General features: G+C 38.2%; 8 protein-coding genes across 8 annotated transcripts; all 8 read left to right on the top strand.

Moving 5' to 3' along the window:
• Positions 1–373: 373 nt before the first annotated feature.
• PHYBLDRAFT_142843 (hypothetical protein) lies at positions 374–622 on the top strand (the record flags this gene model as incomplete). The annotated part of the gene is made up of 2 exons (XM_018430881.1): positions 374–538; positions 590–622. The coding sequence occupies 2 exons, from the start codon at positions 374–376 to the stop codon at positions 620–622; spliced, it is 198 nt and encodes a 65-aa protein (XP_018293898.1).
• Positions 623–9,929: 9,307 nt separating this feature from the next.
• PHYBLDRAFT_132024 (hypothetical protein) lies at positions 9,930–13,606 on the top strand. The gene is made up of 13 exons (XM_018429459.1): positions 9,930–10,176; positions 10,239–10,299; positions 10,387–10,398; positions 10,483–10,584; positions 10,685–10,760; positions 10,846–10,960; positions 11,025–11,095; positions 11,154–11,195; positions 11,266–11,342; positions 11,416–11,691; positions 11,786–12,036; positions 12,133–13,109; positions 13,203–13,606. Exons 1-13 carry the CDS (start codon positions 9,956–9,958, stop codon positions 13,421–13,423), a joined length of 2,502 nt encoding a protein of 833 aa, XP_018293897.1. The 5' UTR covers positions 9,930–9,955; the 3' UTR covers positions 13,424–13,606.
• A 231-nt stretch (positions 13,607–13,837) lies between these two features.
• On the top strand, positions 13,838–14,509 carry PHYBLDRAFT_158155 (hypothetical protein). The gene has a single exon (XM_018433744.1). The coding sequence runs from the start codon at positions 13,845–13,847 to the stop codon at positions 14,190–14,192; it is 348 nt and encodes a 115-aa protein (XP_018293896.1). The 5' UTR covers positions 13,838–13,844; the 3' UTR covers positions 14,193–14,509.
• A 513-nt stretch (positions 14,510–15,022) lies between these two features.
• Positions 15,023–16,819, top strand: PHYBLDRAFT_132021 (Cdk1/5 group protein). The gene is made up of 9 exons (XM_018429458.1): positions 15,023–15,414; positions 15,484–15,544; positions 15,615–15,845; positions 15,909–16,035; positions 16,096–16,132; positions 16,219–16,292; positions 16,367–16,452; positions 16,515–16,559; positions 16,617–16,819. Exons 1-9 carry the CDS (start codon positions 15,074–15,076, stop codon positions 16,665–16,667), a joined length of 1,053 nt encoding a protein of 350 aa, XP_018293895.1. The 5' UTR covers positions 15,023–15,073; the 3' UTR covers positions 16,668–16,819.
• Positions 16,820–17,003: 184 nt separating this feature from the next.
• Positions 17,004–17,637, top strand: PHYBLDRAFT_59384 (hypothetical protein; the record flags this gene model as incomplete). The annotated part of the gene is made up of 3 exons (XM_018440486.1): positions 17,004–17,024; positions 17,056–17,098; positions 17,333–17,637. 3 exons carry the CDS (start codon positions 17,004–17,006, stop codon positions 17,635–17,637), a joined length of 369 nt encoding a protein of 122 aa, XP_018293894.1.
• A 1,011-nt stretch (positions 17,638–18,648) lies between these two features.
• Positions 18,649–19,540, top strand: PHYBLDRAFT_154856 (hypothetical protein; the record flags this gene model as incomplete). Its single annotated transcript, XM_018433359.1, has 3 exons — positions 18,649–18,673; positions 18,731–18,827; positions 18,883–19,540. 3 exons carry the CDS (start codon positions 18,649–18,651, stop codon positions 19,538–19,540), a joined length of 780 nt encoding a protein of 259 aa, XP_018293893.1.
• A 355-nt stretch (positions 19,541–19,895) lies between these two features.
• PHYBLDRAFT_180432 (calmodulin) lies at positions 19,896–20,582 on the top strand (the record flags this gene model as incomplete). The annotated part of the gene is made up of 2 exons (XM_018438314.1): positions 19,896–19,956; positions 20,011–20,582. 2 exons carry the CDS (start codon positions 19,896–19,898, stop codon positions 20,493–20,495), a joined length of 546 nt encoding a protein of 181 aa, XP_018293892.1. The 3' UTR covers positions 20,496–20,582.
• Positions 20,583–20,859: 277 nt separating this feature from the next.
• Positions 20,860–22,778, top strand: PHYBLDRAFT_59381 (hypothetical protein; the record flags this gene model as incomplete). The annotated part of the gene is made up of 2 exons (XM_018440485.1): positions 20,860–21,157; positions 21,250–22,778. The coding sequence occupies 2 exons, from the start codon at positions 20,860–20,862 to the stop codon at positions 22,776–22,778; spliced, it is 1,827 nt and encodes a 608-aa protein (XP_018293891.1).
• Positions 22,779–22,862: the final 84 nt, after the last annotated feature.

Here is a 22,862-nt window from a genome sequence, read left to right as displayed (position 1 = left end):
TGCTTATTTGAATAGAACCATACTGATATTTTAGGCATAAAAGACATTAGTACGTGCCGCACGATCACAGAACTATGAAAATAAACAAGAAGATCGAATCTATTTTTGCTTAATGAACATAATAGAGTTGTTGTGTAGCATCCCTGAAATATTTTATTATTTTCTATGTAAAGAATATGAACTTCTGCCATAATCCCTTTGGTTTTCATTGCTTCTAGGGGATATATGCTAACACAAAATGAACCATTCTCCTGAATAATGTAGACCGATGACGCATACAAAAGTGCTATGAGAAAAGACTCCTTGAAGACTATAACACTCGATTTATTTACTCTTTCTTTTTACATCTTTTCTCTTAACACCTCAGTCGACCATGAAAATCCAAATCAGATCTCTTGTATTTGTATCAATTGCTCTCCTCTTGTCTGCTACCGTGGTCCATGCTCGTGAGAAAAAGGAAAAGGTGGCCTGTCATGCAAGCACCGAACCCCGGGCTCAAGCGGTCTGCCAGGACCATTGCGACGATCGTGGTTACAAAGTGGGCGAGTGTGGAAAGGAAGGAATATGTCTATGTTACAACTATTTCTAGAATCTCGCAAAGCGACATTTCCCATTAGCCTAATGTACACTCATTGATGTTGTATTTTCCTTAGCAAACCCCCATCCAATACATCCCTCTCTCTCTTTTTTTTTCAATACATTTTATTGTTGTAGTCCATCAAAAGAATGAACTAATGAACGAGTTAATTTGATACATTTAGAGGTGATGAAAAATGAATATGTTTATTATTGTACATGCAAATCGCGTACTATTTGCTTTAAAACCAGCCAGAGTCATCAGCATCTTCTGCTGCCTCCTCTGCTTCTTCGGCTGCTTCTTCTGCTTCTTCTGCGTACTCTTCTGCGTCTTCAGCAGCTTCCTCAGCGTCAGAGGCTGCTGAAGAAGCCTCTGAAGCAGCGTCTTCTGCATCTTCAGCAGCTTCCTCTGCGTCTTCAGCAGCTTCCTCTGCGTCCTCAGCAGCTTCCTCTGCGTCCTCAGCAGCTTCCTCTGCGTCCTCAGCAGCATCTTCTGCACGATCTGCTGCCTCTTCTGCACGTTTTGCTGCGTCCTCCATACGTCTGATCTGCTCTTCATTGTAGGAATCATCTCTAGATTCATAGGATTGATGAGGGGCATCAGAGTATTCACGCTGAGAGTACTCATTCTGGGAGCCATCGTGTTGATATTGAGCACGCTCAGCTTCCTTTTCACGGAGACGCTCTTCAACTTCTTCATCGACAGCCTCGTCGTAGTTCTCCTTGATCTCACCGGCAGCCCATGTACCGAGACCAACGGCAGCAGCACCAGCCAAAGCAGCACCACCATATTTCTATATATAAATGTACCTTTTTAGAAATCGTCTTTCTTTCCCAATATTGTTTTATTCGCTTACCATCCAATCAGGAATAGCTTTCTTTGCCGTTGTAGCTGCGACGGGGGTTCCGTCAGGATTTGTAGCACCGGCAACAGCAGGCTGACCGTAGGCTCCCTGAGCAGGAGGTTGACCGTAAGGGCTCTGTTGACCGTAGGCGGGCTGCTGACCGTAGGCTGGCTGCTGACCGTAGGCGGGCTGCTGTCCATATTCGGGTTGCTGACCGTATGAAGGAGGCTGGCCGTACTGTGGGGATTGGCCATAGTTCATGGATGATTGGGACTGCTGTCTTTCGGCGCCATATGGCTGCTGCTTTTCTTGAGGGTAGCTAGACTGTCCCTCATACGAGGGTGGGTGGTTCTGCGTACCGGCATATCCATATTCTGATTGGGCTGAACGCTCTGATGCACCTCCTTCACCCTAAATTTAATTACTCGGTTAAACTTTGTTTTGATTTTTCTTCTATAAAATAAATATTTGTACTTATACTTACAGTGAAGACAAGGTTAATGTAAAGATGGCCCAACTGTTCACCGTTGTGCGAGGCAATGTTGACCCATTGCTCAGCACGGCCTTGCTGGAAGACTTGGTTCAAGTCGACGGATCCACCACCGAGAACACCAGGACGGTTCTGGTCTTCGTTGACAACTTCGACATTGAGTGTAGATTTACCTTCGGAAACATTGCTAATAAATAAATCCCGAGTTAATAAATAAGACTATTATTGCCAGCTAGTTTATGCCCAGAACTGCTATTTACAAGGTGAGAGTCTGATTCCACTGGGGCTCAGGACCAGCAGCAGATTGAGTGCGTTGCTTCTCAGATGCGTCGACAAAGCATCCAACAAAAGGGCGAGACTCTGATGAAAATTTTGAATGTTAATACTGAAATCTAGTTAACAATTTTAAATCTGTACAATACCTGAAAGGCCATTTTCGGCGAGACCGCGCATGGTCACTAATTAAACAAAATAAGGGTGAGTTAAGTTGGCTAATAAATTAAACATTAATGACAGAAGATAGTTTTACCTGCAGTAACTTGAAGCTTTCCGGAAGGCATTGTATATAGATGTTGAGGAACGGAAGAAAAGGAGGAATACGTGTCTTGCGGCGAACCGCAGTGAAAGGTCTATATTTATAGCCTATAGTGGCCAATGGCAGCTGTAGGTGTAAAAGGCTGGTAAAGTGAGGGAGTACAAATAAGGAATACGGCGTGGCATATCAGGGCGATAAAATGGCAATGTCATTAGCCTACTTCAGAGTGGCACGTACATCCTTATATGCGACCGTGTACACCGCAAAATAATTAAGAAACCCTGCGGTGAAGATATATTCATCACGTGATATCTACCTTTTGGAAGAACAAGTGCTTGAGTACTGGCACACTGTTACCCAGCTCATTATTTCCCTTACTCGGAAATCAGCCATGTGTAACAGGGCATGAACTCCTCTTCAAGCCGAAGAATCCATTTTCAAAAGCATTGTGAATTTGCGTTTAGCCTATCGCTGCCAATAGCATACCAGATTCTTTGGGTTGCGATTCCACCAGGATGGAACGTGGCCATTATCCACATCTATTTAAAGGGCTTGAAACTAAGCCGCACTCTAAATATAAAACGTGGTATAAAGTCTTTACATTTTTATTTCATTTATCAAGATAATAAATACTCTAATAGCCAAAGTAGCCATTCAGCTATAAATACATATATACATTGGGGGATAATGCATGTATACATACCTTCCTCAATTGGGCATTTCTTAATATCAAAAACCAATTTCTACATGCTACTTGGCTTCTTTATAAACTATGATACCATAGCCAAAACAAGTCTTTTAAAACACCTTTAATATACCAATATCTGACTTTTTACGATAAATAATAGACACTTATTTATCTGATAGTGGGCTTTTATTTTATTTTTGCTTAGAAACATATTGATTCTTTCCATCGATTAAACCCGACCGTATAAATTGAAGCTTATTTACTGTTACACTGAGTTTCTCCGTCAATCTTAATTGCTTAATATTCACTTGGCTTTCGACTCTTCTTTTCTCTTCTTAAAGCATAGATGTAGTAATTATTTAGTTAAAAGATGTTTTTAACAGCCTTTATGTACCATTTATATTATAAAAAAAGTTCAAACTATGCGATATTTCCTTTTCGAATCAAAACAACTGGTGAACTTTTGAAATAGAGCGTACTTGATATTTTTGCGGCTGAAAGAGTAAGATAGCAATTGTATAACATCATGCTATTAATAGGTAGGGAGAAATTGGGATAGGGAGAAAGATAGAAAGGTTATATTTCTATTAGCAAATGGCCTTTAAATTCTTGAAGAAGATTCTGGCAAACGAATCCAAATTTGTGAAACTAACATAAATTCACACACGAAATAAAGTACCATCGCACCAAGCTTTTTACCATTTTCTGTGGCCTTTGGTTTATCTGACGCAATCAGAAAAATACAGTTTATTTTTCTACTTTAGATTCGGGCGATGTTAACTTTTTTTTTTGAGCGAATCAAAATTACTACTTTTCATATGTCTAGCTTACCTTTTTAGCTGAAACGAAAAATAAAATTCAGAAAGAAAAGAAATGAAAACTTAAGCCTTTGATGAATAAAGGTTAGTATTCATACTCTTCTTTTTTTTTTTATAAAAATCTTATGGCTAAAGTCAAGAAAAACTGTATATTAAATGAGACTATAGAATATAAAGTAAAAAGTCACATACAAGAATAACATCCCATAGCTATGTTCTGTATGTAATTTCAAATGTTAATTAAACCCAAAGCACACTAGCAGAAAGAAACCATTTGTGTTGAAAAGGTCCTGCTCTTAGATAAAGATGAGAAATTTAGTAGCTTTCTATCTTGAGGCTTACTCATCTCTGTAGCTGATGCTATCGTATAAGCAATGTTTAAAATAGTTGGACAAAAAGGTTTTCAAGAGTTATATATGAGTAGACAATTTTCTTAAAAAAAAAGTCCAATGTGTATGTATAGACTTAGAGACCAGAAGTCTCTGAGTATTTTAAATTTCATCAATGCTCTCGACGCACCATCCTTATGTTTTCCCTTATTTCTTCAATTTCTTATAAGCATAATCCCTTCAAATCCAAATAACAAAGACAAAAATCCTCGTAAAAGATGTTAAAAAAAAACAATGAGATATTAACTATGAATGGAATACATAAAGCTATATTACCGCTCGCCGGGATCTCTCAAAGTGAGAATATAGCTTAAGGAACTCCTGGCGGTATAAAAGAAATACTATAAAGCCGGCACTTTTGGAAGTCTAACTCGTTCAGGGAGGCCCACGCTTCTCACTTCCAGAGATAAACATTTTCTGAAAAGGATTTTCCAAAGAAATCGACTTCAAATATTAGATGACCTGAAAAGAAACATGGAAAAGTTATCAAGATAACAATCTCAAAAAATAAAATAAGCAAAAACTTGCATAGCATGGATTTCTACTCTTGTGTTACAGTAGCAAAGTCTCTCCTAACGTAGGCCAATATGCCTGCATACTGAAAATAGGCTCGCGCAAGAATGGGTTGGACAGACGAGTGGAAAACAGTTACTCGGAGTGATGAGTCTCTGTTTTCTTAAAAGCAAATGGCTGAACTTATGTGTAGAGAGAACCCTATGAGAAGTATTGTGCTAATTGTCTTCAGCCAAGAGTGACAGGAGATGGAGGATCAGTAATGGTATGATGGTGTATTTGGGTGGGGGTGAGGGACCCCTTGTTGCTCTCCAGGAAAATATGAATGCAAAGATGTATTCAGAAGACTTGTAAAAAGATTTCAAAACATACTAGGGTATGTTACCATGCAAGAACAGTATATCTTACAGATTCCAAGAAGATAATACAATGGTGCATAAAGCAGTACTGGCTGAAAATGCAAAAAGAATCTTGGTCTTGACGTTCTTTAGTGACCCACAAGAAGTACATATCTGAACCTCATTGAGAGCATATGGAAATATTTGGTCAACCTGGTGCGCACAAGGGTTGACCAACTTACAGTAATTGGTGAATAGGAAATAGTATCGAAATAGGAATGACGAGAGATTGGTGTTGATACTTGTTTAAAGTTTTGTACCAATATGCATCACAAACTAGTTGCTATAAAGAAGTACAAAGGTGGTGACATACCATATTAAATAAACCTTTTTTTTATCAATGAAAGTACATAGTCTACGCTTTGTTATATTTTTATTCTGTAACTTCTGGCCTTATACACAAAGTATACGAGGGATGTAAAGACAAAATGTTAACATTGCATGTATTTTTAGGGTTCAAAATTTTTGTGAACTCTTGGTTTTAGTTTGTATGTTCGGATTTTTATTTCTTTTTCTTTTTCTTCCATCTTGATACCTTTCAAGACCAGCAATTATTTGAACACAAAGCCTTCATTTTTCTGACACGATATTTCTGTAGAATACACCGTTTCATGTATATATATAGCCTCATTTGTTTTGACTATTTACTGGACTCATGAAAGGTGACTCATGGTCCGGTATCACACAACTCTATTGAGTACCCTCAAGAAAGAGAGTTAAATTATGAAAACAACATTTAAATACCTTTTTATAGAACTTTATTTTACTTTATATGCTCATCTTGTGAGAAATAGTCATCTATCAGATGGTGGGTTTGATAAACTTTTACAAAATTCTGACAATAGTTTGGAATTACCTCTTCTTTTAACCTATTAATTTGTGTTTGCTTTACGATATCTAATATTCTAAGGGTCGGCACCTTATCTTATAGCCATTTTTAGATATACAATTTTTATATATTTTATTTTTGATAATTATTGAAAAGTTAGAAGAGCATTTTCAGCGGTTATATTTCAAACAGTATTAAAAAAGTGTGGCTGAAATGTCAGCTATATTCAGTCGCATGTAAAGTAGAATGTAATCACTGCATAGACTATGGAAATATAATATTATTTTTCAAATAATAGACTAACAATAAGTAAGCGGATATAAGAAATAAATTGCTTCATACCTCTATACAATTTATTCACGGTTACTTGGTCTCTTATATGTCTATATTCCGGGTATCATCCTAGCCATGAGCGGAACTCTTTGAAAGCAAATAGTGTACCACAAGCTTTCATTATTCTTCAAAGAAAATAACTTTGTATTTACTCAATAGTATGGAGTCCAGGCGTTCATTTTAAGAGCTGATAATATCCTATAAGGATTTCAAAAATACAAATACTAGAGGTTTAACTAGTTGGAGTAAAATAGAATAATATATCTAAGATTGAAATATACATATATATACATAAATATCATTTAAACTAAATGGTGGGAAAAAATGGAGGTTTGGTAAAAAAAAATGCGCCGTAAAGCTGCCAGAAAAAAAAAAGAAATCTTCGTAGAAGGAAAGAAAAAAACCTCCATAAAAATATATTTTTCTTCTCGCGGCGTTAACTAAGTCAAAGTTTCTAACCCTAAGATTAACTCAAACCATTCGACATTACAAATTCTAAAATAACTATATGGTCTATAAAGCAACTTTATTCGATATAGGCAAAGAAGAACTTCGACTTGAGCCTGACTGAGAACTATCTTGAAGATTATTAGACAATCGTGTACACCAAAGCTTTTATTAGCCTATAAGGCTAAAGCAGCTGAATAAGGTTATGAAAGAGGGGTGGTTAGTGTTAAGTCCAAAAGTGTGTATGGACTGCTGCCATTATGTTATGTATAGTAGTTACGGTTAAAGGAAATATATGTGACCATATTTAATATTAAATTAAATACATAAATCGCGCATATTTTAAGCACAAAAAGTAAATAGCATAGACTTTATAGATTATCTTTGGTTTTTTTTTTGCTGAGATTATTTGTTGGGTATATGAAGAATAAGATAAATGTAGAAATTCATTTGATATATACATATTCACCGGAACTTAAAACCATCGTTTTTTTTTCTTACACTTTGTACCATGCTTCTTTTGTTTCTCATACGCCACAAGTTTATTTCGGAGAAAGGTGAAGGAAGAAACCAAGAGATATGAAAATTTTAATGAAAACAGGTCTACCCAAGGGTTGACAATCGACTGTTATTGATCAAAGACGGAATTGTCAATTATCTGGGCCTGGTGAACTATCTATTTAATGCAAGTATCTTTAAAACTTTGTTTTATTTGATAAGCTATAAAGAAGAAGCTCTTGTATTTTAGTGAAACAAATAATACCAAAACTAAAATACTACGGGGTTTTCTTAATAATAAGTTGAACATTGATCCCATTACATTCTTATTTTATCTGAATTGCTATGTTAATTGTATTTATTTGGCAGAAATTGAACTATATTGTTATACAAATCTCTATTCGAATATCAGGCTTGTTTCAAGTCAGGAAGAAAAGCCGGCAGACATTTACCACCATCTATAATACGATGTTACTGCTGAGTTTTTCTCTTCCTTTCTTTGCCTGTTTCTATTATAAAACAGTATATAAAATGGGCTACCTCTCTTCGTACACCTCTTTTTAATTTATTTTATATCTTCTTTTTAACATGTGATTCTTCTCTAAAAAAATTCACAGAAAATTACTATTTGAGTACATATTCTTTGACACAAATGTTGGGTTTATTGATATATTTTTATTACCAATTCGGTACCTTTATTACACACCTTTCTCTTCATAGCAATTTTATTATTACTACTACTATTAATATTATGGCTTTGATATCGATGAGCTCAATAAGAATTACAAAATATATATATTCAATAGAATGCACGATTAAGATAATTCTTCGGGTACTCTTTTGACTGCAAGTCATTATAGCTCATTGTATCTATACACTATAAGTAATGCACAATGATTATATCAAACATACCTATTGAGATATAATCTGTAGGCTATATTCAGTCGAATGGGATGCGTGGTAGAAGTGCTAGTCTGGTCCTTCTGCTGTATATACTGTGGTATCATGAGTCTGTACATGTTTTATGGAGTAACAACGTCTAAGTATGTCTTTAATAATAATAAAAAAACCTTTTATTTCTGAAAGAAAGAAATCTCTAAAGGAGAATATAGCACCTATATAAAATCTTGAACAAAAATTAAGTCAAATATTATATACTTTATATTTCGTCACTATTAGCGTTTTGCTGGAACGCCAAAATATAACCCACCATAGTGTGGTTGCCTAAACTAAGCCTTTCTTTTTCATTATATCTCTAGTCATTATATTAATACAGGTAAGGTATCTAAAATAAAGAAAATCAATAACCCTTTGCTTCTATTCGACTTTTATTTTTAGTTTGTTTATTCATTTACCAAAAAATTAAATTTAAATTTAATTTTAGTATAGAAATATTCTAACCTTTTCTCGATTTCAAGTTAAACTGTTGCAACCACTATGATACTCGCCTAATTTTCATGTAATACGCCAATATACTCAGGGTCTATCCAGATATATCCTAGATTATAGTGTAATCACACTTGTTTATCTTTGATATCTTTGGAATGACATGATTCAAAAAAAATAGTTGGAAAAAGCAGCTACATCCATACCCAAAGACTGTTGTTGACTTTGGTTCTTAATCATAAATATTCATATCATTTTTCATGTTGCTAGGTTGCTCATGTACTACACTAATAGTCCTTTAGCCATTTGATCTCAAAAGTAACATGCCTGTAGTACCAAAAACCCTTTTACAGCCGATACTAACTCCTCTTTACTCTGTGTCCTATAGTAACCGTGAGTATGAGTATAAATCAGAAATACTCTTTCAACTTGACACGTAACTAACCTTACTATAAATCTTCATATCATAGTCTGTCTTCTAGTAAAGCATATACATATATACATATGCATATATCTGTAAAAGAGTTGAAAGAATAAAAAAAAACGAGTAAAAATAAATTCACTTTTTAACTGTTTTTTTTTTGGCCAGCAAGTAGTGTGTCAAAAAAAATCGTTTTATTTTATTCTTTTCATGTTTCCCTTTTATCCGTAAGGTTTGGTCCAATGGACTGGTTGACAAAACAAGTAGTTTTGAATCTGGCATCATACACACACGCACACGCATATTTATAGACAATATTATATTGTAGTGCCAAAGCTATCATGTACAACCGCTTGTTGAAAAGAGAAAATAATTAGAGAAAAAAAAAAGAACCAGAGCTGGAAGGCTTTTAGGTATGGATTTTTCAGTAATACCAAAAGTCTCGAGTATGTAAGTTTCTGTAAAAAATGTTCTTTCTTGTAACAATATTTATTTCAACAAAGGAATACAAAACTAAAACTAAAACTAAAACTAAAGAAAAATGTCCCTTGTTGGTGCCGCCACTTGTACGCTCAAATATCTCGGCATAACATCTCGAAAAGTAACACAGCAGGCTTACCGACAACGGAGGAAGAGATGCCGTTGACAAATAGCCTGTAGCATAGTTACACGAATTATTAGCTAGAAATAAAGAAAAAATTGATACGTTTAGTATAAATACATTCAATCTTTTGAGTATTCCACTAGATTTTTCTCTCTTGATTCTGTATTCAAAAGTCATATATCACTATGGCTTTCTTCCAAACCATTTCTTCTACTGTCTCAGACAGCTTCAAGAGTATCTTTGGCAATAGCAACTGTGATGAAACCACCGCCATCGATGCTATCGCCGAAGAAGAAGAAAAGCGCGAGGCTGGATATGCCAGTGCTCACCACCGTAACGAATCATTTGCTCCAGTCCGCCATGATACTAGTGTCAAGTACTATGTTGATGGCCAAGATTACTGCTGGTAAAAACTACTGGAGCTTTGATACAGCATATACCACAGTTTATTAAATTATATATGTTTAGGGCTGTTTCCGAGGCCATCTCAAAGGCTAAGGAAGCAATTTTCATTGAAGATTGGTGGCTCGTAAGTCAATTTTAGAAAGTCTTTAACAGCGACAATATCTAATTATTCTTTCTTACTTGTACTCTAAATATGATCTCTTACGAGTAGACACCAGAACTGGTAAGGGTGTATATATTTTGTCTCGACCATCGACATTTTTATTTATTTATTTTCTTTTCTGATTCCGTTGTCTGCTTTTATTAGTATCTCCGCAGACCTCCTTCAAAATACCCCGAATACCGTGTCGACGCTCTCTTGAAGCGCAAGGCTGAAGAGGGTGTAAAGATTTATATCGTTATTTACAAGGTACATACATAAATATATGCCCACACATGCACATATATATATATATATATATAGATGCGAAGAAAAAATATGGCAGTGATCTAAACTCAAGATATTACAGGAAGTCGAATTGGCTCTCACTCTTGACAGTGAACACACCAAAAAGACTCTCCAAGCCCTCCATGAGAACATTGTTGGTAAGTTAAAAAAAATGCCTTTTAATCTCGTGATGTACATGATTCTGAGTATATATATATATATATCAAAATTACCTTCATATAGTACTTAGACATCCTGATCATGCTATTGGTGGCACCTTCTTCTGGTCCCATCACGAAAAGTTTGTGGTAGTTGATAACAGAATTGCTTTCTTGGGTGGCATTGATCTTTGCTTCGGGTAAATATGTATACATAGATGTGTACGCGTGTCTTGTATTGACACATGCGTTGTAAAATCATAGTCGTTGGGATACTCACACTCATCGCCTGGCTGATTTCCATGCCGAGGATAACGACCTCGAATTGTTCCCGGGTAAAATATGCCTATTCTTCACAATATGATCTTAAGCTAAACTAGATTTTCCTTGTAGGCCAGGATTACAGTGATGCTAGAGTTCGCGACTTTGAGAATGGTAAGATCAGACAGATGTAATAATATAGCTACCGTTGTAACTTACCACATGCTTTTACGTTCATTTCTAGTCAAAGAGTGGGACATGCGACTGATCGATAAGACTGTGGTTCCGAGAATGCCGTGGCACGATATGTCTTTGTGCGTCGTAAGTCTTCACCCACGCTTGCTCATATGTTGTATCTGTCCCACCTCACACAGAATTTTTCTGCTTTTTTTAGATGGGTGGTCCAGTTCTGGACGTTGTGCGCCACTTTTGTGAACGCTGGAACTTTATCAAACATGAAAAAGCTATGGACAAGGAACACGTACCATTCCTCCAGCCCCCTGTTGGTGGTTTTGGTAAAAACCAGCGTTTCTCTATTAACAATGACGACGAGTTGACTGCTAAGCAGAAGCGTCGCAAATACAAGCATCACACTCGTAATGTAACTGGTACCTGCCGTTCCCAGGTCTTGCGTAGTGCAGGTGAATGGAGTTTGGATATCGAGACAGAGGTAAGAATCAGATTGGGAGTTGGTAAAGTAATAAGGTCATATTTAATATTGACTTTGTTTTATTCTCCCTCCTACCTTTTTTTTTATCACACAGCATTCCATCCAGAATGCCTACATCAACTTGATCAAGGAAGCCAAGCATTTTGTCTACATTGAGAACCAGTTCTTTATTACTGCCACCGACGATGATAAGGATTATGTCCTCAAGAACCAGATTGGTACTGCCATTGTTAGCCGTATCATTCGTGCCCACGAAGAGCGCGAGAAGTTTAAGGTCATGGTTTTGATGCCTTTGATGCCTGCCTTCCCAGCCGATCTGGCTACAAAGGAAGCCGCCACTGCCAGGTACGAGATTTTTTTTTAAAAAAAAAAAAGAAAAAAGAAAAAAGAAAAGAAATTACATATATTTTGTGTTCTTATACGATTTTTTTACTTTTATAGATTGGTCATGCACTATCAGTATATTTCAATTTGCCGTGGTAACAAGAGTATCGTCGAGAGACTCAAGGCAGCTGGTATTGAGCCTGATGACTATATTCGCTTCTACAGTTTGAGAAGCTATGATCGCATCAACCGCAATAAATTGGAGGAGCTTTTGGCTGCTGCGGCTGGTGTGACTTCCGAAGAAAAGCAGTTGGCCAATGCTGCTGAAGGAGATGAACCCCAGAAAGTGCAGTTTATTAAGCACGCTGGTAACCCTGACTTCGCAGAGGGTACTGAAGGTGCCACAGATATTGAGGCTGAGGTTGACTATGCACGTGTTCCTGGAGAGGAAGAGGCCGAATCATTGCGTAACAAGTACCAGGAGGATATTGATGCCGTTCGTGCACGCTTGGAAGAGGAGGGCGAGTATGTTGCGGATGACTCTATTGCTCAGGACGCCATGAAAGGTGGTGATGATATCGAAGACGAACCCTGGGTTAATGACACCGAAGGGTCTGCTCCCAGAGACGAGGCTGCCGAGAAGCAGGAAGTTTCTGACTATGTTTCTGAAGAGCTTTATATCCATGCCAAGCTTCTCATCGTCGATGACATCACTGTTGTCATGGGCTCTTCTAATCTCAATGACCGTTCCCAGTGTGGTGAGCGTGATTCTGAGATTGCCTTGATGGTCGAGGACCAGGATATGATTCCCTCAAAGATGAACGGCGAAGATTACAAGGCCAGTCGATTTGCTGCCACACTCCGTCGTCAGTTGTGGAAGGAGCATTTGGGTCTCTTGCCCGACCGTCCCACAGATGAAGTTGTGCCTTCCATGTTGCCCCTTCCAGTTCCCCAGGAAGATGTCACTGAGTCTGAGGAGGATCTCCAGGTGATGGATCCCCTTGATGATGCTACTCTTTCTCTCTGGAACAGCACTGCAAAGATTAACACAGAGGCCTTCCGTGAGGTCTTCCACTGTGTTCCTGATGATAATGGTAAGAATATATTACTTGATTAAGAAAGTGTGTGTGTGTGTGTGTGTGTGTTTGTGGGTGTATATATATGTATTAATAAAAAATGTTTTATAGTCAAGACATGGGAGGAATACAAGGCATTCTACCCCGACCCAACCAAGATTGATATTGGCCACGTTTATGACCCTGATATGTCCGTAGACGAAGTTCGTGGTCAGCTCAGCAAGATTAACGGTCACTTGGTTGAGTTCCCTTACCACTTCCTTGAAGAAGTTGATCTCCAGGGAGAATCGATTCCATTTATCACTGAGGCCACTCAGGCACTCTATACCTAATAAGCCACCGCGGCTCACCAAAACCCAGTATGGGGAAACGGTGACGAGGTTGATCCGTTCCGAAACTTCAATTGATAACCACGCAACTTTTTTTTTGACATTTTATGATGCGATTCTATTTTTGGGGAATATTTTCACTTTGAAAAAAAGTATATAAAGACACTCTCTATTCTGCATAACCCACTTTTGAATTTTTAATGATTGAAAGGCGTCCTGAGCCAAATTTTGGAAGGAGTGCTATTTTGAGTTTAAGTGACTAAGCACCAGGATGATTCATCCGGGTAGAGACGGAATCGACGAAAATTTGGGTCCTGAATTATCTGCATTTTTTGTGAATTCAAATAAATTACAAGAATTTTCTTTTAAGGTCAACTTTATGATCCAAGCCCTTTCTCTCACTTACTCGCCTCTCTTTCCAATAATGCCAATAATCTGTGCAATGCCATTCTTTGGCTCTCTATTCTCTACCACCAAGCCTGATCGCATCCGAAAGAGCATTGGCCCTATTTCATCAGTCCTCAAACGACAGCAGCCATACAGCTCTCCTGCCAGACCTTTATCTCAACCAAAGGTCAATCCAGAGTCTGGAAAACCCGAAGTAGTGACCGAGAGTGCAATCCTCAGCAACTTCCCTCGGCCAAACCTGATGCCAACTCTCCATTTCTCTCTCTTTGGACTCCAAAACTCACCTCCCTCTGAAGATACTTTTCGAGCAAAAAAGTGTACCAACTGTGCTGGCCCTCACTCCACTGACTTTTGCCCCTGTTAATCATAAATAACCCCCTCCTATATTTATCACTCTCTATCTATTCCTTTATCTCCCTCCTTATCCATATATATCAACCTACTTACGCCTGTAACATACTCTCGACATGAACGAATTCTCATTGAATTGTCTTTATTGTTTCCTCTCAAACCCTCTTTCCCCTCGGTAGATTAACTATTTCATAGATGTTTTAATCCTTCTTTTTCGCTTCTTTATCTCGCTCTTCTTTTATTTCATTTGTCTACCTTTCTACATACAAATTTAGCTTCATTCTCATTATTATTCTGCAAAATAAACAACCTTCATGTCTGTGTCATGTTAAACTAATTATAACATATCCAATTGCCTAAAAAAATAACAATTCCTTTGTTCGGAAACAATAGGCGGAAAAATAATCTTCCTTTGTCCTAGCACGCGCATTTTCGATTGCTCGTGGAGAATAATTTGGATATTCAAACTCTTCAATCAATCCATTTCTCTTTATCAACATTTATAGACATAATAATTGTGAGGGTATTCAATTGACAGTTAACAATCAGCCCCATGGTAACAATGCCACGTATAACATTGCTCTTACTGCTTTGATACGTTACATACAACACATAGAACAGTCTAAAGATCAAAATATAGCCATTTCTCTTAGAAGCTATTTATACTTGCAATACATTTATAGATGTTTATTATTATCTAAAAGCTTTTTTTCTGGACACTAAACTCTTTGTCTGACTCTAAATATCCCATTGTTTCTCCTATCCTTCTGCACGTACCATTTGATTATTTTTTGTCTAGGCTGGACTGCTCCCCTTCTCTCATTTAATGTCGCCTTAGAGAGCGAGAGTGAGAGAAAGAGAGAATTCCAACACAGCACAACACAACACATTAGCATGAAAGCCCACACAGAAAGACAAAATTGGACAGAAAGCGGCGCAGCAGACAATATTCCTGTTATTTATCGACAAGATGCAAAAGAAGAACGAAAAATAGAAGCAAGTCTGACAAAAGAATATGAGGATGACAATGAAGACGATCATGATCTGAACGGATATCAAAAAATATGCAAAGTTGGCGAAGGCGTTTACGGTGTTGTCTTTAAGGCGTGGACAAACATTGGGCATGAGCTAGTTGCCATTAAACGCATCCGTCTTGGGTATAATCAAGGCCTTTCCACAACTACCCTACGTGAGATTGCAATCTTAAAGGAAATGAAGCATCCAAACATTGTAAAGTAAGCCAATGAGACACAAAAATTTCAGTAATAACCTCAATGTGTTTACTCACCCTCTAAATCTCTTAGATTGCTAAATCTTATACAAAAAGATAAGACGATTTATTTAGTCTTTGAATATTTCGACATTGTATGTGAATCACTTTAGGTCTTTGCAAGCAGATCATGGTGTATCAACTAACATAAAAAATATTATCTAGGATTTGCGAAAGTATATGACAGATGTAGGGCGAGCAGGTCTCTCCCTTGGACACATCAAATCGTTTACCCATCAACTTCTTTCTGGAATCAATTATTGTCATAGTCATCGTATGCTTCATCGAGACTTAAAACCCCAAAACATATTGATTGACATGACAGGAAGACTGACAATAGCAGACTTTGGGCTCTCTCGTCCGTTTGGAGTTCCTATGCGCGCTTATACACAACAGGTTTGAATACATACATACATACATATATATATATATATATATTCAACTATATTACTGCTATAGGTTATCACATTATGGTATAGGGCACCAGAGATATTGATGGCATGTGGACATTATTCAACGGCAGTGGATATGTGGAGTGTGGGATGCATATTTGCAGAAATGTTTACACTTTCACCATTATTTGCTGGTAAATATTGGTTTTATAATAGTTCAAACTTGGTTATATTTATTTTGTGTTCGTGTATAGGAGATTCACAAATTGATCAGCTTTTCCGTATATTCAAGTAAGTTATTAAAAAGGAACAACCAGCTCTTATATAAATAGAGGGAGTATATATATATATATCAGTTAAATCAACCTTCTTTTTAGAGTGCTTGGAACACCCAATGAAGAACTGTGGCCGGGTGTAAGTACACTTCCAACATACAAAGTAGCTTTTCCAGGTAAGCCTTTTTTTTAGTGTAAAGCTCATAGTTATTGTATCGCTAAACATATACATATATATGGGTATTTTAAGATTGGGAACCTATGGATCTCCAAAAAGTCATTAACAGTACTGAGGGTATGGTGCAAATGTCAGACCTTGCATATGATTTACTCAAGGTAAGGCATCGATCATGTACACAATACAATATTTATAAATATATTAAACCTCTTGTGGATAGACTTTACTGGCTTATAATCCTGCTGAGCGACTCTCGGCATTAAAGGTAACATATAATGTGAGTACAATGAGTACAAAATGTATTGATCGGTTACTTTATTAGGCCAAAGAACACCCTTTCTTCTATGATGATATCTCCCTGCTCAAACTATAAACCCTGCGTATAGTGGAGCTGATGAATACTTTCGCTTATTTCTAGAGAATTGTCCCATACCAAAAAAAAGGTTGCTTTTCTTTAAAAATTTGTTCGTTCAAAATTACATTTTGGTGGCATTAAAAAAAATAAAGACCACTTTTTATAAAACGAAAATCGTAAAAAATTCAATGTTGGACGTACTTTTATGAAACCTCACCAAAAAAAAAGCACAGTCTGCGAAAATAAAATCCTGGTCTGGGTCAATTAATAGAAATAACGAAACAACCAATTTTTTATAGACAGATGAAGGTGATCATACACAAATAATTGGCTATTTGCGTCGAATTTTCCAGGATGAGTTATGATTCTGATCCTGTAAGGTTGTAAATAATTGAGAAATTGGTAGGTTTGGAATGGTGTTTGTGCATTGATTGTTGAGAGCCGAGTAGGTAATTGGGACACATACACGATGAAATACATCAAGGACTTTAAATATTTTGGAAGTATCCAAGACAAGATTTGGTAATTCCTCCAAACAATTCGGAATCTTGAATTTGGTCAATTCAAGTATTGCGTGTAGCCTAGTTGTGGGTAGAACCAAGACATAGAATGTGATCAACCGGCATACTATTTGTATTTCCATGATGCCCTGCATGTCTTTGCTATCTAAACTATTCTTTCAGAGGATAGTGATACGCCATACATTCTTGTTAACGAGTTACATCTTTTCCTCTATCCTGGCCGACTTTTCCTTACCGAATCCACTGGCTTAATACCATCTACAGCCAAGAAACTTGGTTATACAGAGGTCCGGGCGCTTCACGGCTGTATCGGCGGATCATTTCTTAGCTTCAAGAGTTCTTGTATCCGTTTAGCGCAAATATTAACCCTAGCCATGATCGGTAAAGAGACCAGACAAGAACGGTCCAATGAATCGGGTGCAAAGTTCAGCTTCTTTTACATCCTCTCGGATACTAGATCTGGATAGTTTCTGAATCAGACCACAAAACTCCACACGTTATGTTGCGGGGTTTCCGGATCTCTGGCTGCAGATACGGTGTGGTAAGGTATATTCGTAAACAAGGATGAATTACATGTATAGTTGTGGGGATTTATTCGGAAAAATAATTATAGGGATCTCCATAATAAATTATCAAGGAACAGTATCTACTTTTCCCATTATTGAGACACTAACCCAAAATCAATCCCGAATACCTCAAGATTAACTGAAGAGCTACTGTCGAGTCTGAAAAGACCCCAAGCTACGAAGACTAAGCAGACACGGGAGTTTCTATCTTCCAAAGTTTCTCGATAGGCTTGCCGGTTTGTCGAAGAGCAAATAATGCTCCCCGTTATTTTAAGAGTTGCGACACTTAATTTTTTTTGGCGACATAATTTCGGCAAAGGGTGTATTTTGATAAAAGCATATCCAGCATTTAATATTCTACAATCTTCCCTTTATAAAATGCTACCTTTGGTTTTATAAAAAGCTACTTTTTGTGTGCGACCAATTTCTAGAACAAAGCGAGAATATTTATTGACATAATTATATTTACTTCTGTCTCTCTCAGCACCTTCTCCTACATTCTCCTACATTCCCCTCCTCCTCATCCTCCAACCCCTCTTTAAGACCTCCTTTGCACCTACTCACGTTGTATGTAAATTCATTACCTAAATGAAGAATAATAGATATCACAATCTACTAGAAAATAGAGTGCGGACCGGTGATGTGACAGTCATGCCGGAATAAGCCCCGCGTCGGGAGAGGTATATGCGCTTGCAAGGCCCGCGACCGTAGGCTTCCCTCTCTTTGAATTTTCTTTTTATTCAAACCTAAAGTTTTATGTGAGTAAAAAGAAAGATATGATTCAGAATCCCGCATGCCTTGTCATGCTATTTTGTCATCGACCAAAGACGGATGCATAGATAAAAGACACAGATGGATGGATTCGAATTCAAAAAGCAGATCATTAAACCCTACTACCTGCATTTTTAGCAAATGGCTGACACTGCACCGGCCGATAGTAAGTAATCTTCAAGTCCATCCCATACATGGCCCTCACACCATGTCCATTGAACAGGACGCGGAGGATTTGGACGTGGTGGCGCTCGTGGACGTGGTGGTCGCGGCGGTGCCCGTGGACGTGGTGGTCGTCGTGGCGATGAGAAGACCGAGTGGTATGTACCTACAAAAAAAAAGAAAAGTCATATAAGGGTACTGACTTTAATTTAGGGTCCCCGTTACCAAGCTTGGTCGTCTTGTCAAAGCTGGCAAGATCAAGTCCATCGAGGAGATCTACCTTTTCTCCCTCCCCATCAAGGAGTACCAAATTGTTGATTTCTTCCTTAGCAACTTGAAGGATGAGGTCATGAAGATCATGCCTGTTCAGAAGCAGACCCGCGCTGGTCAGCGTACCCGCTTCAAGGCTTTTGTTGTCATTGGTGATCACGATGGCCATGTTGGTCTTGGTGTCAAGTGCTCCAAGGAAGTTGCCACCTCTATCCGTGGTGCCATCATCCTTGCCAAGCTCTCCATCATCCCTGTCCGTCGTGGTTACTGGGGTTCTGCCCTCGGTGAACCTCACACCGTTCCCTGCAAGGTTACCGGTAAGTGTGGTTCCGCCTTGTGCCGCCTTGTCCCTGCCCCTCGTGGTACTGGTATCGTTGCTGCTCCTACCCCCAAGAAGGTTCTCCAGTTGGCTGGTATCACCGATTGCTATACTACTTCTCGTGGCTCTACCCGTACTCTCGGTAACTTTGTCAAGGCTACCTTTGCTGCTATTGGTAACACCTACGGTTTCTTGACTCCCGACCTTTGGGAAGAAACCGAGTTCTCCAAGGTTCCTTACCAGGAGTTCACTGATTTCTTGTCCCAGAAGCAGAGAAAGTAAATGGGAACTTTGCGACTTTCAAATTCTTTTATATTTTGTTTTAAATAAAAAGCACAATAAATCGTATTTCTCCACATTGTAATTAGTATGTTTCATTGAAAGTGATGTTGTATCAAAGTAAATAACGTACGTTTTAAACATCCATCGTACATGCTGTCATTGCCAAAACCTATGCTAGCGATTTGCTTAAAATATATATAAAAATATATATATATAAAAAAAGACAAGTCAACGGCCTTTGAATAGATTTCCTATCTGATACGTTCAACAGCTTTAACTGTACGTCACTTTGAAATTTTCATTTCTTATTCTTATAACCCTCACTCACTCTTACTTGTACTCTTTTTCTATAACCATGTCTCCCAATAAAACACCAACCCCCCTCAATTCTGAAGAGCTCTCTGCTCTCAAGCAAGGTATGTACTTCACTCATGTACTTGCTGAACATTGAACTGATTTGACTTCATTAGCCTTCAGCCTTTACGACCGTAACAATGACGGTGCCATTGCTAGCGAAGAGTTTGCCGAGATCTTGAAGAGTCTCGGTATTGCGAGTCAAAAGGACCAAATTCAATCCATTATCTTGGCTGTTGATAGTAATAAAGATGGTTTGATTGATTTTGATGAATTTGTGGTTGCCATGACACGTCATATGCCTCCTGAAGAAGTCAAGGGTGGTCCATTAAGCAGGTCTATCGCTAATAGCCGGTCCTCTACTATGCGTGAGCCCAGCTTCCACGAAGAAGACGAATTGAAAGAGGTATTCAAGGCATTCGATAAAAACCAGGATGGTATGATCAGCTATGACGAATTGGAGGAAGTTATGACAAAGCTTGGAGAGAAATTATCGGCTTCTGATATCAAGAACATGATGGACGACGCAGACATAAACAAGGATGGGTTTATTGACTTTGAGGAGTTCAAGAATATGATGCCCAAGGATGAAGCACAATAAGAACGAGATTCTTTTTTTTTAATATCATTATAATTATTTACTTTGCACTGGTATTACTATAAAATAGATTTCTTTTTTTGAATCGGTAATATTAAACGTGAAGTGCTTCCTAGTCAAGAATTATTGAACGGTAAAATGATCATACCCGTAGCGTGTATATAATGAAGGGACGGCGTAGATCACTATAACATGGCCCTTGTGTACCTGATAAAATACATTAGTTTTTTATTTTTTAAAATGGAGCAAAAATAATAGTATTATTACTAGCAAATGTGCGCTGTTTTTGTTGTTGGGTAAATTTGTGTAAATAAATATTAATGAAATCTTACTCTGGTTTAAATCGTTTCTTTTACCTCTTAATCTAATGACTACATATCAAAACTCTTATGGCGCCTTCTTTTACAAAACCGTATTCCCTACTGCTCGTATAGTTATTGTGCTGCTAACAGCAGTAGCCTTAATACTGGGAAGTTGGGCAGAGACATCCTCAACAGATAATTGTTCTCTCCACACAAACATGGCCTTTTTCGAGGTGGCTTTATCACGAAATATATCTTTACTTGATGCCACTCCAGACAAGATTAGTCTTGGCCTGTGGAGACAATGCCTTATTTACGCCCGCAACTGTACATGTACTCCTGTTCGACTGAACTATGAGCTTGGTAAATATCAATAGATATCAATTAATCATTATTATTTTTATAGACTTTGTTATATATTATTGAATGGTTCGCTAAATATCCTAACTTCACAGATGCTCTAAAGATGATTTCGCTGGCGAATCAAAATAATACCTATGCAGTCGATTTATTGGCTATCGACCGTCAAGATACCCACCCATCTACGTCCTATGTCCGGGTCGTTCCACTCATTATGGGAGCCATTATCATCATTGCCTCTTTCACTCTTGGAGTGTGGTCCTACCGACGTTCCACCAGTCGCCTAATTCCGTTTATTATTGCAGGTCTAGCCTTTGTGAGTGTAATTCTAGTGGCCATACCGTTTGGGACTACATACACTGGCTGGACCAAGAAGATCATCCAGGGCTGCACTATTCTCTATGAGTCAGAAGACACTGACCTTAGATGCAATAGTTATTCAATTAAATTTGAAGTTATTTTATTTGCTGTCGCAATCGCATTAGGGTTCCTATCTTCTTTATTCTGGGCTCTATCTGCAATTAGAGCCAATGCAAAGAAGGATCATATGGATTCTTTGTCCGAGAAATTAACACAAGATAATCCTGTGTATCACAAACCAACGGTACACAAGCGGGCAGCTGCTAATTCACCATCGACTAGTAAACCTCGCCAGACGGTGCACCGTCCAGATCATGACGTATTGGATGTGTGGAGAGATGTTACAAGACTAGAAAAATTAGAGTCGCCTAGACGTGATTATACAAGAGATGCCAGAGCATATTATGAGCATGACCAGCCAGAACTTCATTATGAATACCCAAATAACCCAACGTTACGGCCTCCGCCCCCAGTTGCCCAATACACGCCAAGCGGCGATCCCTCTTATAAACACCAAAGCGCCCGTTCAAACGAGTCTTTTCAACGCAACCAGTACGCAGCAGGTAGTTCCAGTGCAACTGCTAACCGGAGACCCACATCGGCAAACAAATACTCTCCCGATCTCGCACCAAAACAGCGGGCCCAGAACCTGTCATCGACACGTTACGATACATCCCACACACTCGAGGATGACGAAGACCTCGTCCCACCCGACCGTCCCTTTGCGCGTTCGCGGCAGACCCGGAAAGAACCAAGACCACCGAGTCGTGCGTCAAATAATACCTTTGGCGCTAATGATCCCTTGCGGACCTCACGTAATTCTTCATTTTTTACATCCGAAGATACCCTGCACCAAGCTCAACGTACCATCTCTGATTCATCGTTTATTACTTCGGGTCTAAAAAACAAATCTCGTCGACAAGACAGCAAGGACTCTTCTAATTCCTCAGCATACTATACACCAGGCCGGTCTGTCTACAGTTCTGGTCTTGCAGAATCGCCAGCAATAAGCAATAGTAGCGGCCTAATTAATTCAGGGATGATTTCTGGACATCAGAGAAGACGCAGTGATAGCTTAGAGCTGACAGCCCATGAGGAGGCTTCAGTAGAAAGCACATTTAATGGAAGCAAGACCAGTACAAATACAACCAGATCAACCAATGAGGATATCCATTCACCATCATCAGAACATCCTTACCTTCATCCCTTGAACAACAAGGTTATTGTAGACCAGAGAATTGGTGCTTACCTGAAGAATGGGTAGTTCTATGAATAGACTTTTCAAGATGTGTTTACTAGTGGCGATTATAATATTTAAGTAAATATATGGGGCAGGAAACACAAGAAA

Source organism: Phycomyces blakesleeanus (genome assembly GCF_001638985.1).
Source record: "Phycomyces blakesleeanus NRRL 1555(-) unplaced genomic scaffold PHYBLscaffold_6, whole genome shotgun sequence".
Classification (NCBI taxonomy): Eukaryota; Fungi; Mucoromycota; class Mucoromycetes; order Mucorales; family Phycomycetaceae; genus Phycomyces; species Phycomyces blakesleeanus.
This window is presented reverse-complemented; position numbering and strand designations above follow the sequence as displayed.

Coding starts and splice junctions, on each gene's coding strand:
- PHYBLDRAFT_132024 (XM_018429459.1), top strand. CDS start 9,956: ATGGCTTTCTTCCAAACCATTTCTTCTACTGTCTCAGACAGCTTCAAG. Junction 10,177..10,238: donor GATGGCCAAGATTACTGCTG/GTAAAAACTACT, acceptor ATATATGTTTAG/GGCTGTTTCCGAGGCCATCT. Junction 12,037..12,132: donor AAGGAAGCCGCCACTGCCAG/GTACGAGATTTT, acceptor TTACTTTTATAG/ATTGGTCATGCACTATCAGT.
- PHYBLDRAFT_158155 (XM_018433744.1), top strand. CDS start 13,845: ATGCCAATAATCTGTGCAATGCCATTCTTTGGCTCTCTATTCTCTACC.
- PHYBLDRAFT_132021 (XM_018429458.1), top strand. CDS start 15,074: ATGAAAGCCCACACAGAAAGACAAAATTGGACAGAAAGCGGCGCAGCA. Junction 15,415..15,483: donor AAGCATCCAAACATTGTAAA/GTAAGCCAATGA, acceptor TAAATCTCTTAG/ATTGCTAAATCTTATACAAA. Junction 15,846..15,908: donor TGCGCGCTTATACACAACAG/GTTTGAATACAT, acceptor TTACTGCTATAG/GTTATCACATTATGGTATAG.